Here is a 12299-nt window from a genome sequence, read left to right on the forward strand (position 1 = left end):
CCTTCACATTGCACTCTTTGTGTTTTAAGTAAAAGAATAAGAATAGCCAGAGGATGAAGTTAGTTAGCGTTGCTACGGAGGGGACTGACTGAGGATGTGACAGGGTAAATTAGGGTGGATTTTCATTTTGCTACAACTGCAGAGCTCGATCTCCACTGTTCGTAGGTAGAGCATCATGTAAGGACACAGAGTTGCAGACTTGCCTAGCTTATGGTAGACAAGGAGCAGAGAGAGATGGTTACCTTCAGAGGTCCACTAGGGACCCACTGAACTCCAACCCAGCCCATCTCCCAGCACTGCCATCAGATTATGACTCCTTCAGGTAATCTCTTAATAAAAGCAGCACTCTCATACTCAGTACCTCTCAGTGATTATATCTACCAGCTTAGTTCTAAGTTTTTCATGAGGAACTTTTCAAAGTATACTTTATGTCCAAATCATTAAAAAAGGGAACTTGAATATCAACAGCAGAGGTTTTCCTTGCTTTCTTTAATGTAAAGGATAATACTGGAAAGACAATCTGAAGCCAGAAAAAAGAATATGGCAGGTTTATTTGGCGTTACATGAAATTAAAAATGAAATCCAACAACACTACTGGATAAAATTTGGAAAGTGAGGGCTGGAGAGATGGCTCAGCGGTTAAGAGCACTGACTGCTCTTCCAGAGGTCCTGAGTTCAATTCCCAGCAACCACATGGTGGCTCACAACCATCTGTAATGAGATCCGATGCCCTCTTCTGGTGTGTCTGAAGACAGCTGCAGTGTACTTATATGCAATTAATTAATTAATCAATCAGTTAATTTCAGTAAGTGACAAATGTACTCCTCAGGGACCATTTGAGTAACCTGTAGAGATATGGTTTATCAAAAATTTTAAAAGAAAAGAGCACAGCAAAAAAATATCATTGAATTAAAGAAAATATTTCTGAATTTTTTGGTATAAATGAAACCTGCTAAGCAGACAATGCTGTCAAACAGTCTTGAACAAGTGCTAAACAAGCAGTAACACCGTCAGATAATTTGGAGAGTGTGTTTACTGCGAAGAACAGAGACAGACATCTTTACTGTGAACTACCTGTAAACTGAGTTCCTTCATTGCTTTGTAAATCGCTGCTAAATAATGATTCCTTGTTGCTAAGGAATTCTTCTTTTCATGTAGTTATAAAAGCACACACATGGTCAGATACAGAGGTATATGCCTGTAATCCCCCCCTTGGGAACTGGAGGCAGGAGGATCAGAAGTTCAAGGCCACGCTCAGCTATATAGTTTGAGATCACCCTGAGCTATTTGAGACTCTTTTTCTATAAACGTACCAGTTTGGGGTATCCTGTTTCTGAGTTGGTCATCTAGGAATTTCCATGAATGGAACTAGAATATGTGACATCATATTTAGACGCAAAATATTAAAACTATATACTTTGATATTAAAGTTTTAAGAATTTTATTAATACTTCAATTTATTTCAACAACTTTTATGTTTTTCCTGAAGTGAAGTTCTCAGCTGTCCAGGACGTGAGAGGTGATAGCATCAGCCTGTCAGAGATGCTAATGTTCTTAGCCTCACAGCAGGCTCCGCATGCCAGTGCTTGCTCACATCAGAGTGCACTGACAGTGTGTCCTTCTGACAGCCTTAATCCTAGCCCTTAGGGGCTGGAGCGGGAGGGTTATATGAGACTTAGTCTCAAAAAGGGTTTATATATAAATGTATTATATCTATAAATTAGGGAAAAGGTATTCTTCCAGGTCTGTTTTTGTCTATAAAATCTATGTTACTAAATATGTGCTGAGGGGCTGGAGAGGTGGTTCAGTGGTCAAGAGCACTGACTGCTCTTCCAGAGGTCCTGAGTTCAATTCTAGCAAACACATGGTGCCTCACAACCATCTGTAATGGGAACCTGATGCCCTCTTCTGGTGTGTCTGAGGACAGCAACAGTGTGCTCACATACATGAGATAAATAAATAAATCTTAAAAAAAAAAATGTGCTGAATCCTGTGGTTTTACAAATCCTTAGGATAACCCCTTTCTTATGGCTGTGCTGCCAGCTATGCAAACATTTATGGTTATGCCGTCTTATCCACTTAGCATGCATTGCGTTACCTCTCTCTTCAGGTAGAAAGAGTGGTGTCTCTCCTAAGAAATCCAAGTACATGACTCCAATGCAGCAGAAGCTGAACGAAGTGTATGAAGCCGTGAAGAACTATACTGACAAGAGGGGCCGCCGCCTCAGTGCTATATTTCTAAGACTCCCCTCCAGGTCAGAGCTGCCTGACTACTATCTGACCATTAAAAAGCCCATGGACATGGAAAAAATCCGAAGTCACATGATGGCAAACAAGTACCAAGATATCGATTCTATGGTGGAGGACTTCGTGATGATGTTTAACAATGCCTGTACCTACAATGAGCCAGAATCTTTGATCTACAAAGATGCCCTTGTCCTCCATAAAGTCCTCCTTGAAACTCGGAGAGACCTGGAGGGAGACGAGGATTCTCATGTCCCTAACGTGACCCTGCTGATTCAAGAACTTATCCATAATCTCTTTGTGTCCGTCATGAGTCATCAGGATGATGAAGGAAGATGTTACAGTGACTCCTTAGCAGAAATTCCTGCTGTGGATCCGAACTTTCCCAGCAGACCTCCCCTTACATTTGACATTATTAGGAAGAATGTTGAAAGTAATCGATATCGGCGACTCGATTTATTTCAGGAGCATATGTTTGAAGTATTGGAAAGGGCCAGAAGGATGAATCGGTATGTTTTCCAAGCCATTTCTTTATGATAAATCCTTGTGATTTCTATTACAAAACAGGTAAGGGAGTCATGCTGTGATAGGCATCTCTGTGGTGCATGGTTATAGTAGGTAGCCTTCATCCTGAATTCTTGGTAGGCAAAACATCTGCCTTTTCCTCCCTTTACAGTGTTGGAGGGGTCAAAACTTGTAAAGAGGGAGTCGGACGGTAGTCACTTTTTAACCCCAGCATTCAGGGGGCAGAGGCAGGTAAATAAATGTCTTGAGTTCAAGGACAGCCTGGTCTACAGAGCAAGTTCCAGAACAGCCAAGGCTACACAGAGAAAGTGCGTCTACAAAAAGCAAACAACACCACACTTGTAAAGAGCACATGTACTCTATGAAGTAGAAAGAGCACTACTGGGCTGGAGAGATGGCTCAGTGGTTAAGAGCACTGACTAGTCTTCCTGAGGTCCTGAGTTCAATTCCCACAACCACATGGTAGCTCACAGCCATCTGTAATGGGGTCTGGTGCCCTCGTCTGAAGACAGCCACAGTGTACATATATATAATAAATCTTTAAAAAGAGAAGAAGAAGAGAAGAGCACTACTGAGTGCCAGTGAGGGGGAGGCAGACCTGAAGCACTTGCACACTGGCATAGCCAGAGACCTGAAGTGCAGCCTTCTCAGAAGATGTCTTTAAAGGAACAGTATACAGTTTGTAATAGAAACTAGAGTAGAGGTTTTTTTCTTTGAAAAATATAAGAATGCTTTAAATGAATTAAAGAGCTTAGAATGATTCTTGGAGGATAGACTGGTCTAAAGCCAATCACTTTTTTTAAAACGTACTTATTTTTATGTAATGTGTACTGAGATGTCTTGCCTACATATATGTGTATGCAGCCCGTATAACCAGTGCCCACAGAGGCCAGAGAAGGTGTTTCTTTGGGACGAGAGTTACAGATGGTTCCCTACCATGTGGGTGCTCTGACTTGAACCTGGGTCCTCTGGAAGAACACCAGTGCTCCTTCTCTAGACCCCTCAATCTCTATTTCAATTACTTAAGAAGGGCTTCTGTTGTTTATCTTATTTATCAGCTTAAGAGCTTAATGTAGGACAATAAATGGCTTAAAGAATAAATTTACACTTACTAAAATTCCTTCAACCTTTTGGCCTATGTGTATTTTTGGCACTTACTGAAAGAATACCCAGTGTAATCCAGCAACCACAGTGTAAGTTCTCTATGCTCTTATAGGTGCTCGGTTACATTTAACTTGAAGACAGTAAATCCTGCCTTCTTGTGGCTTACAATGTTGAAGTACTGAGAGCTGGAACTTTGGGCTGTTTAATTCCACCTAGGAGATCTTTGCTCTAGACCTTGAAGGAAAAGTAAATACTAATGACCGCTTTTCCTAGTAACAGCTTTTGTAGAACAGCATAGTAAAGCCCTTCATGAAGATAACCTCTGACGTATCTATGCTTTTCTTTTTTTAAGATTTATTTATTTATTTTGTATAGGAGTACACTGTCACTATCCTCAGACGCACCAGAAGAGGGCATAGGATCCCATTACAGATGGTTGTGAGCCACCATGTGGTTGCTGGGATTTGAACTCAGGACCTCTGGAAGAACAGTCGGTGCTCTTAACCTCTGAGCCATCTCTCCAGCCCGTATCTATGCTTTTCTAGGGAACTGATAATCTTTTCAGTTTTCATGTGAAGAATTGGAGATGTGCACGCAGGAAAGTTCATAATACAACAGCTGCTCGGTGACGTCCTTGGGTTGTCTCCCCTGAGAGCTGTGCTGACAGTCACCATAGACATGAGTAATAAGCACTGTTGAGCTCTGTATTGAAGAGCTTTAAATCTTGTGGTTAGGATAAGACCAATACTTAAGGAAATATGACGTAGCATATTAAAGTTGTGTCAGAAATTTTGTGGGCCAGAGTTTACCCAAAAAGGCACAAAGTCTCATGAGAGGGTTGGAGGATGAATAGAGAGGTTGAATGGTACAAAGAAAGGGAAGGGCTAGGGTGCGAATATTCTGTGTTCCAGGTTTGAGGTGGCTCCTTGATTAGCATGTTAAGAGATGGTTCCTTGTGTAGTACTAGGGAATAGAAATAAAGAGGAAAGGGGAGGTATCTCACAGCCAGATTTTACACCAGGTTTCATTCAGGTAATGTTTGTCGGGTGACTGATAGTTAGTGAACATGCTCTAGAGTCATGGGATGTCGCAGTACTGTCATGATGTCAGTGTCCACTTTGTCTCTCGGTTTAAGAGGTCTTTAAATCCAGAGACACTCTTGTGGTCCCATGCAGTCCACTGAGTCTTCTAAAGAGCATGTGTCTTGTAGATTACAGGAACTCTGTCCGTTGAGAAGTGTGCAGATCTTTTTCTTCCCCCATTGCTGACATGAGCTTCTGCTTTTGAGGGCTGGAAGATGTAGCCCACGACACATGTGTATGAGGCAGGAGTCCATAGAGTTTACCTCATGCCCAGAGCTCTATTGAGAAATAGAGCAGGGGGCTGCAACCATAGCTCAGCAGTTGAGAGGGCTAACTACTCTTTCTGAAGGTCTAGGTGTGGTTACCAGCACCCACATGCTGGTTCATAACCATCTGTAATTCCATTTTCAGGGCACCTGACACCCTCTTCTACCTTCCATAGGCACTAGGCATGTAAGTGATGCAAAGATATATGTGCAGGGAAAACACCCATTCACCTAAATTTTTTAAATGTTTAAGACATATAATAGAAGCCATTTTAATTTTTGAAAATAAAAATAGTATTGGAACTTCTTGTGGCATAAGAATTAATAAAAAGGCCTGATGTTTAGTGCATGGAGTTCTTGCCATGCAGTCCCTGAGTTCAGATCCCTGCAGCAAGCATGCTGGCACAAGCCTGTAATTGCAGTGCTCGAGAATGAAGGTAGCTGAGTGTAGACAACAGGAAGACCCTTAGAGCTAACCCAGCCATTCAGTACAAGACTGTCTCAACCTTGACCTCTGTCTCTACATACGTGCACACACACCCACAACCAAATGAACATGCACATACCCATGTAACCACACACACAAAGAAAAATAAAAATAGTCTCTTAAGAAGAATTGATGAACCAAATGTAGTGGTTTATATCTGAAATCCCAGCTCATGGAACCAGAGGTAGAGGATTCTGAGTTTTAGCCCAGCCTGGGCTACATAGCGAGAGCTGATCTCACAAAACCAAAAGAAAGGAGAAAAAAAGGAATAGCTTCAAATGCATATTTAGTGAATTATACATAACTCTTTTATCTTGTATGTTCGCTTTAATTTTAGGCATTCTAGATGTATAAGTATTCATTGGTGAATATATTCATATGAAGTACACATGTAGATTTCCAGAATATTCTTCCTTCATCACTTCATCACCACACACCCCTACCCACCAGAACTACTGAGAATTATGAAATACAAGGAATCTGAGCACTGAGTAATAAAAAAAGAAAGAAAGAAAGCTGGCCCGGGCGGCAGTGGTTCATGCACTGAACAGCAGTCGGAACAGCACGTGCTCAGGCATGCCCGGTGCCCAGTGTGCTGGCAGGATCCTCTTACAGGTGAAAGACTCCGTAGGAAGACAAGGACAGAGAAGAGAGAGAGCTTCTCCTATAATTTTAATTATTTCTTTTTGCTGAATGTCTGACTTACCTGAAAGGATTACTTAACAATTGAAGGAAATTATATTTGGTTGTTTTTTTATCATGAATTTTTGTTCTTGCATAGTCAATACCTACTTAGGCTAACAAATTGTTATTTTTGTAAAACATCTAGTTAGTTTGTTTGTATGTTTTGTTTGTTTGTTTGTTTGTTTGTTTTGAGCACAGTTTCATTGTATAGCCCTGGATGTCCTGGAACTGCCTGTGCCTCCTGAGTGCTTGGACTTAAAGGTGTGCTACACCACCCATGGCTTTTTATTATTTTCTTGACAGGATCTCACCATTTACTTTTTTCCCCAGCAGAATGTTTTTGAAACCTAGAATTATATTGCAGAAATCTTTAAGAACAACCAAAGCAAAGATTAACAAATTATTTACAATAGTTTTTTAAGATTCATTTATGTGAGTACACTGAGCTGTCTTCATGCACACCAGAAAAGGACATCATTCTATTACAAATGACTGTGAGCCACCACGTGGTGGCTGGGAATTGAACTCAGGACCTCTGGGAGAACAGTCAGTGCTCTTAACCACTGAGCCATCTGTCCAGCCCTATAATACTTTTTGAATAAACAAAGTATATATCAGATACTTAGTGATTTATACAAAATTTAATTATATCAGGTAGCCAGACATTACAAATCTGCTCTTTCAGTGTAACAGTAATTTGCCAAATGTGTTTTTTCATTTATAATTTTCCACTAAAATTGTAAGCTATTATGAAATGAATTTAATTTTAAGATAACAAACCAGATATCTTTAGTCAAGAAAGATTTCAAAATCGGTGTCTTAGGGAACTTCTTCCATTACTTAAGCAATGCTTTCCCAAAAGCATCTTCAGATCCCAGAACATGTTTCTAGAACCTCTTAGAATACCCATTTGGGTTATTGGCCGTTTTAATTCTTTTTTTTTTTTTTTGGCCGTGTTAATTCTTTACCAGTTCCCATTGTTGACAGCAGAGTCATCCAGAGTATCTCTGCTCAAGTGTCCATGTGTCAAGAGACCGCTGATTGGCCTTGCTTTGCCTGTCGTTCTCTCCCAACCAGGATGTCTACATAACTGTCAACAATACATTTGCCATTACTCCTGATGACTTATTCTTGTAGTCCTGACCTTGGGATGGTGGAAACAGAAAGATCATACAAGTTCAGAGCCAGCCTAGGCTTCCTACCTTGTCACAGCCAGCTTGGGTGTCAGCGAAACTGTCCCAGTGAAGCTTGTGTTTCATAGTTTCCCGATAAGAAGGGAGGAAACTTAGACAGATACTAAATATGACACATGACTTTTTCCTTCTTGGAGTATTTACATCTACCAATCCTCTCCTTTTGAGAAATTAAATTTAGATGGACTCTCAGGCCTGTACTCATTATTACACAAGATACTCTTGTGCCTTTATAGCCTAGTTTCAGTTCTCAGTGAGTCCTGCCAGTCAAGAGAGCAATGCTTTAGGACCAAAAAGAAGAAAGACAGAACCTAAGTCTTTTATCACCTTCTATAAATTAGGCCTACAGTTAAGAACATGGATACAGGCAGGAAGTGATGACCCAGGCCTTTAATCCCAGTACTCAGGAGGCATAGGCAGGTGAATCTCAGCTTGAACCCATACCACCACCCACCAACCCCAAAAAGAGAAAGAAAATAGATGCAAATTAAGTGTTGGATTTGATCAAAAACAATAGTACGGTTGTTGATTCCGCCAGCTCCTTCTGCTCGGGTTGGCCTGTGTGTCTGAGCATGTGTGAGGCCTTTCCTTTGGCATGAGTAAGAAAGGAGCGTGCCTTGAGCAGGAGGAGATAGATACAATTCAGGTGCTCAACTGTCTGGTTTTCCATTCATTCTTTTGTTTGTTTGTTTGTTTGTTTGTTTGTTTGTTTGTTGTTTTTGAGACAGGGTGTCTTGTAGCCTAGACTGGCCTCAAACTCACCATGTAAATGAGGATAACTGAACTCCTGATCCTCCTGCCTCTACCTTCTAAATGACGATCACTGACATGTACCACAATATGTGCCTCAGATACTCTGGAGGGTATTTTTCGTTATGTTTTAATACTATTTTTTATGTGTATGATATTTGTATGTTTGTGTCCCACTTGTGTGCAGTGTCCAAGGATGCCGGAAGATCCCCTGGAACTGAGTTATAAACAGTTGTAAGCTGCTATGTGGGTGCTGGGAATTGAACCTGGGTCCTCTGGAGAAACAGCCAGTGCTCTTAAGTGCTGAGCCATCACTTGAGCCCCCAGATGTTCTGTTTTAACAAACTTAATGGGGGCTCCCTTCTAACTGAGCCTAAGTATTGTTAATATGAATGACCCCAGGGAAGCATTTGATAGGATGTAACATGATTGAGGTATTATAAATGAAGCAGTTCATGTGTCAGTAAATACTCTTAATGCATTACAGGACAGATTCCGAAATCTACGAGGATGCAGTAGAACTTCAGCAGTTTTTTATTAGAATTCGCGATGAACTCTGCAAAAATGGAGAGATCCTTCTTTCCCCAGCACTCAGCTATACCACAAAACATTTGCATAATGATGTGGAAAAAGAGAAAAAGGAAAAATTACCTAAAGAAATAGAGGAAGATAAACTAAAGCGAGAAGAAGAGAAAAGAGGTTAGTTGCTTCTTACTTATTAAATATGAGGAAACATTAAAGTCTGCTTAGTGGGTATCACAGTTTCTCTGCAGAGTCCGTGGTTGAGGGTTTAGCTGGTTGACTATTTCACAGAAGATGTGATGAGAGAAATCTTGTTGTCATTCTCTGTTCGGTTGTCACATTGATTAAGTTACTTCTGGTACAGCTAATATTCTAGGAGCAGATGGTTAAGTGACAAGCACACCTGAGAGCTTACCTGCGTTCTCAGCATTAGGTGCTACATACAGCTCTCCTCTCAAACACTGTAAGAACCTGACAAGTACATGAGACTTCAGTTGAACTACACTCCTGCTTTCATTCTAATCATGTCACCCTAAAAGGGGCACTTTGAATTGAATTGTAGGGCAAATGTGCAGATGTTTTGACAGTGGGATTTTGTCATTGCAAAAGTCTGTCTCTGGGGTGATGAAGGTGGGGAGCTTGGGGCAGGGACCACCCTGTGTAACCCAGCCTGGTGCTGGTGCTAAGCGATCTCCTCACTGCGCCCCAGTGCTGCCACTGCAGGCATGCATCAATACAAGTGGCAAAATCTGAGGAACATTTCAGGCTACATAGTTAACTGGAAATGTATAACTGCAAAGGTGTGTTACTCAATAGCATCAGACTTTCTTAGGTATTTTCCCCCTGGACCAGAAAACAAAATTGACTTGAAGCATGAAATCTTTCTCTGATTCGTCGTCACTTAATCTCCTCCTTGATTAGATGTCACTTTCAGGCATGGCTGCTTCCTGTACAAACTAACCTTACCTTCATTGTTAGGGATTAAAGGTGTGTGCCTCGGGCATGCTTGTAGTCAGATCTTACTGTAATCCAGGGTGTGTCTGGATTCCAACTGGATCCTATCTTTGTATGTGATCCCTTGCCAGAGTAGCCATGCTGCTGGATTAAAATTCCCCTATACTCATAATAAGACAGTTTTCTGCTTCTGTTTATACAAAATTCTCAAGAACTTTGTAAATCTGCTTTGTATATCACAGGGTTTCACTCTGTTAATTAACTATTGGGTATCTTTTTTTTAAACTAAAATTGGCAAGACTTTGTGTTTTGTTATTATTTTTTTTTAAAGATTTATCTTATTTATTATATATAAGTACACTGTAGCTGTCTTCAGATACACCAGAAGAGGGCATCAGATCTCTTTACAGATGGTTGTGAGCCACCATGTGGTTGCTGGGAATTGAACTCATGACCTCTGGAAGAGCAGTCGGGTGCTCTTAACTGCTGAGCCATCTCTCCAGCCCTGCTGAGCCATCTCTCCAGCCCTTGTTATTTTTTGAGACAGGATTTCTCTGTGTGGTCCTGACTGACCTGGAACTCACTTTGTAGACCAGGCCAGTCTCAAACTCAGAGATCCACCTGCCTCTACCTCCCCAGTGCTGGGGCTAAGGCGTGCGCCCTCACTGCCTAGCGTGTTTTTACTATAGTGTCAGTGTTGGAGAGAGTGGGTGGGAACCAAAACCCGTAGATACTCAGGGATTTAAGTTGGTATAAACTTTTGGGGATTAATTTTGGAATGTGCACTTATATTTAAATTTTAATGTTGGCAGCATTTTAATTTATGGGAAGCTATCCTTAAGAAGTTACAGATGTGGAAAGAGTTTGTAAGCACAAGTTTCTTAGAGTGAGAACATTGGAAGAGCTGCTGGTCAAGCTAAGTGCAATACCAACAACGGGGTATTGACCAGGCAACACTCAGAAATGTTGCAGTTTATAAATGAGATGTATTCTCTCAGCTACATTTCTATTAATATTTAAAATAGAATATACATTTAATAGAATTGCAACCAAAGCGTCCTGGCTACATGCTCATTTTTATTTCTTTGTGTTGATCTTAAACCTTGTCAAAGATGTTGTTAATACTTTTAGAAGTTTGGTTATGGTATCAAAAGACAGCATCTGAACTCAGTGCTCATGGGAGACATCGCTACAGGGTAAATACTTTTCTGTTTTTTTATGTCTGGGACCATGCCACATTGATGTGGCAGGATCTGGTGGGATTGGCATTCACCATGAACCCTAATAAGGCCATTCATTCTCTGTAAAAGAAAGGTGAGGTGAGCATGCAGGAAAACCCGTAGAGTCTCTGTGGATGCCCTGTGCTAAATGACCAGGTGACAGAGGGCAGCTTACCCAGAAAGAACATAGTACCTGCCTCAAGACTGCATTGACGGGGTTGGGGATTTAGCTCAGTGGTAGAGCGCTTGCCTAGGAAGCGCAAGGCTCTGGGTTCGGTCCCCAGCTCCGGAAAAAAAGAACCAAAAAAAAAAAAAAAAAGACTGCATTGACTACATACTACATGATAGAGAACAGTAGGGAGGACTGCATGCTTTGGCCCAAAGTAAGATATTCCAAAACGAGGCTATGTATGCAGCTCAGTAGTAGAGAGTCTGCCTGATAAAGATTCAGCCTTACTTGATCTCTATCACTGTCAGAATATTAAAGATAGGCTTTTAATAGGTGAGCATCTGTAAGTGCTCTTGCCTAGTAGAGTGGTGTGCCTTCTTTGGTTCTTTGAGGGCAAAAGATAAGAGCTTGAGTGAATAGTTTGTGACCATCCCACTCGGAAGTCCCCTTCCAGGCCTGAAAAGCCAGAGCCAGAGTATAAGGCAAGGAACATAAAGCCTAAGGTGAGGCTGGCCAGTTGTCCTGGCATCAGGTTATACACACAGATCCATATTCCCCTTGGGAGTCTTTCTTAGAAAGGAACTATCTCTCAGAGGCCCAGGCTCCATTTTATATTTCACAAGAGACTCAGAGACTGGAATGTGCTGTGGCTTTTTTTTATTTTAATTTTTTATTTTACATACAGACCACAGTTTCCCCTCTTTCCTCTTCTCCCATTTCCCCCTCTCCACATCTACTACTCTATTTCTCTTCAGAAGGGGGGTATTAACCAGCCAATGGCATATCAAGTTGCAGTAAGGTCTCCTTTTAAGAGAAGACAGCCCAGTAAGAGGAAAGGGTCCCAGAGGCTTGCAACAGAGCCAGAGACAGCCCCTGCTTCCACGTTTAGGAGTCCCACAAGAAAACCAAGCCGCACAATTGTAATCTATGTGTGAACTGCAACATATGTGTCAGTCCCATGCAGGTTTCCTGGTTGGCAGTTCAACTTCTGTGATCTCCTATGGGCTCAGATTGGTTGATTCTGTGGGTTTTCTTGTGCTGTCCTTGACTCTTCTGTCTACTGACTCCAACAATCCTTCCTCCTCCACTTCCACAGGAT

At 41.4% G+C, this 12299-nt stretch overlaps 1 protein-coding gene across 51 annotated transcripts in view; it reads left to right on the top strand.

Moving 5' to 3' along the window:
* Positions 1 to 12299, top strand: part of Pbrm1 (polybromo 1) — a 99404-nt gene that overhangs the window by 46365 nt on the left and 40740 nt on the right. For all 51 annotated transcript variants that reach the window (NM_001427685.1, XM_063275299.1, XM_063275315.1 and 48 more), the window contains 2 exons: positions 2111 to 2753; positions 8823 to 9034. In NM_001427685.1, coding sequence (NP_001414614.1) covers positions 2111 to 2753; positions 8823 to 9034 — 855 coding nt within the window. The remainder of the gene's footprint in view (positions 1 to 2110; positions 2754 to 8822; positions 9035 to 12299) is intronic.

Source organism: Rattus norvegicus, chromosome 16 (genome assembly GCF_036323735.1).
Source record: "Rattus norvegicus strain BN/NHsdMcwi chromosome 16, GRCr8, whole genome shotgun sequence".
Taxonomy (NCBI): Eukaryota; Metazoa; Chordata; class Mammalia; order Rodentia; family Muridae; genus Rattus; species Rattus norvegicus.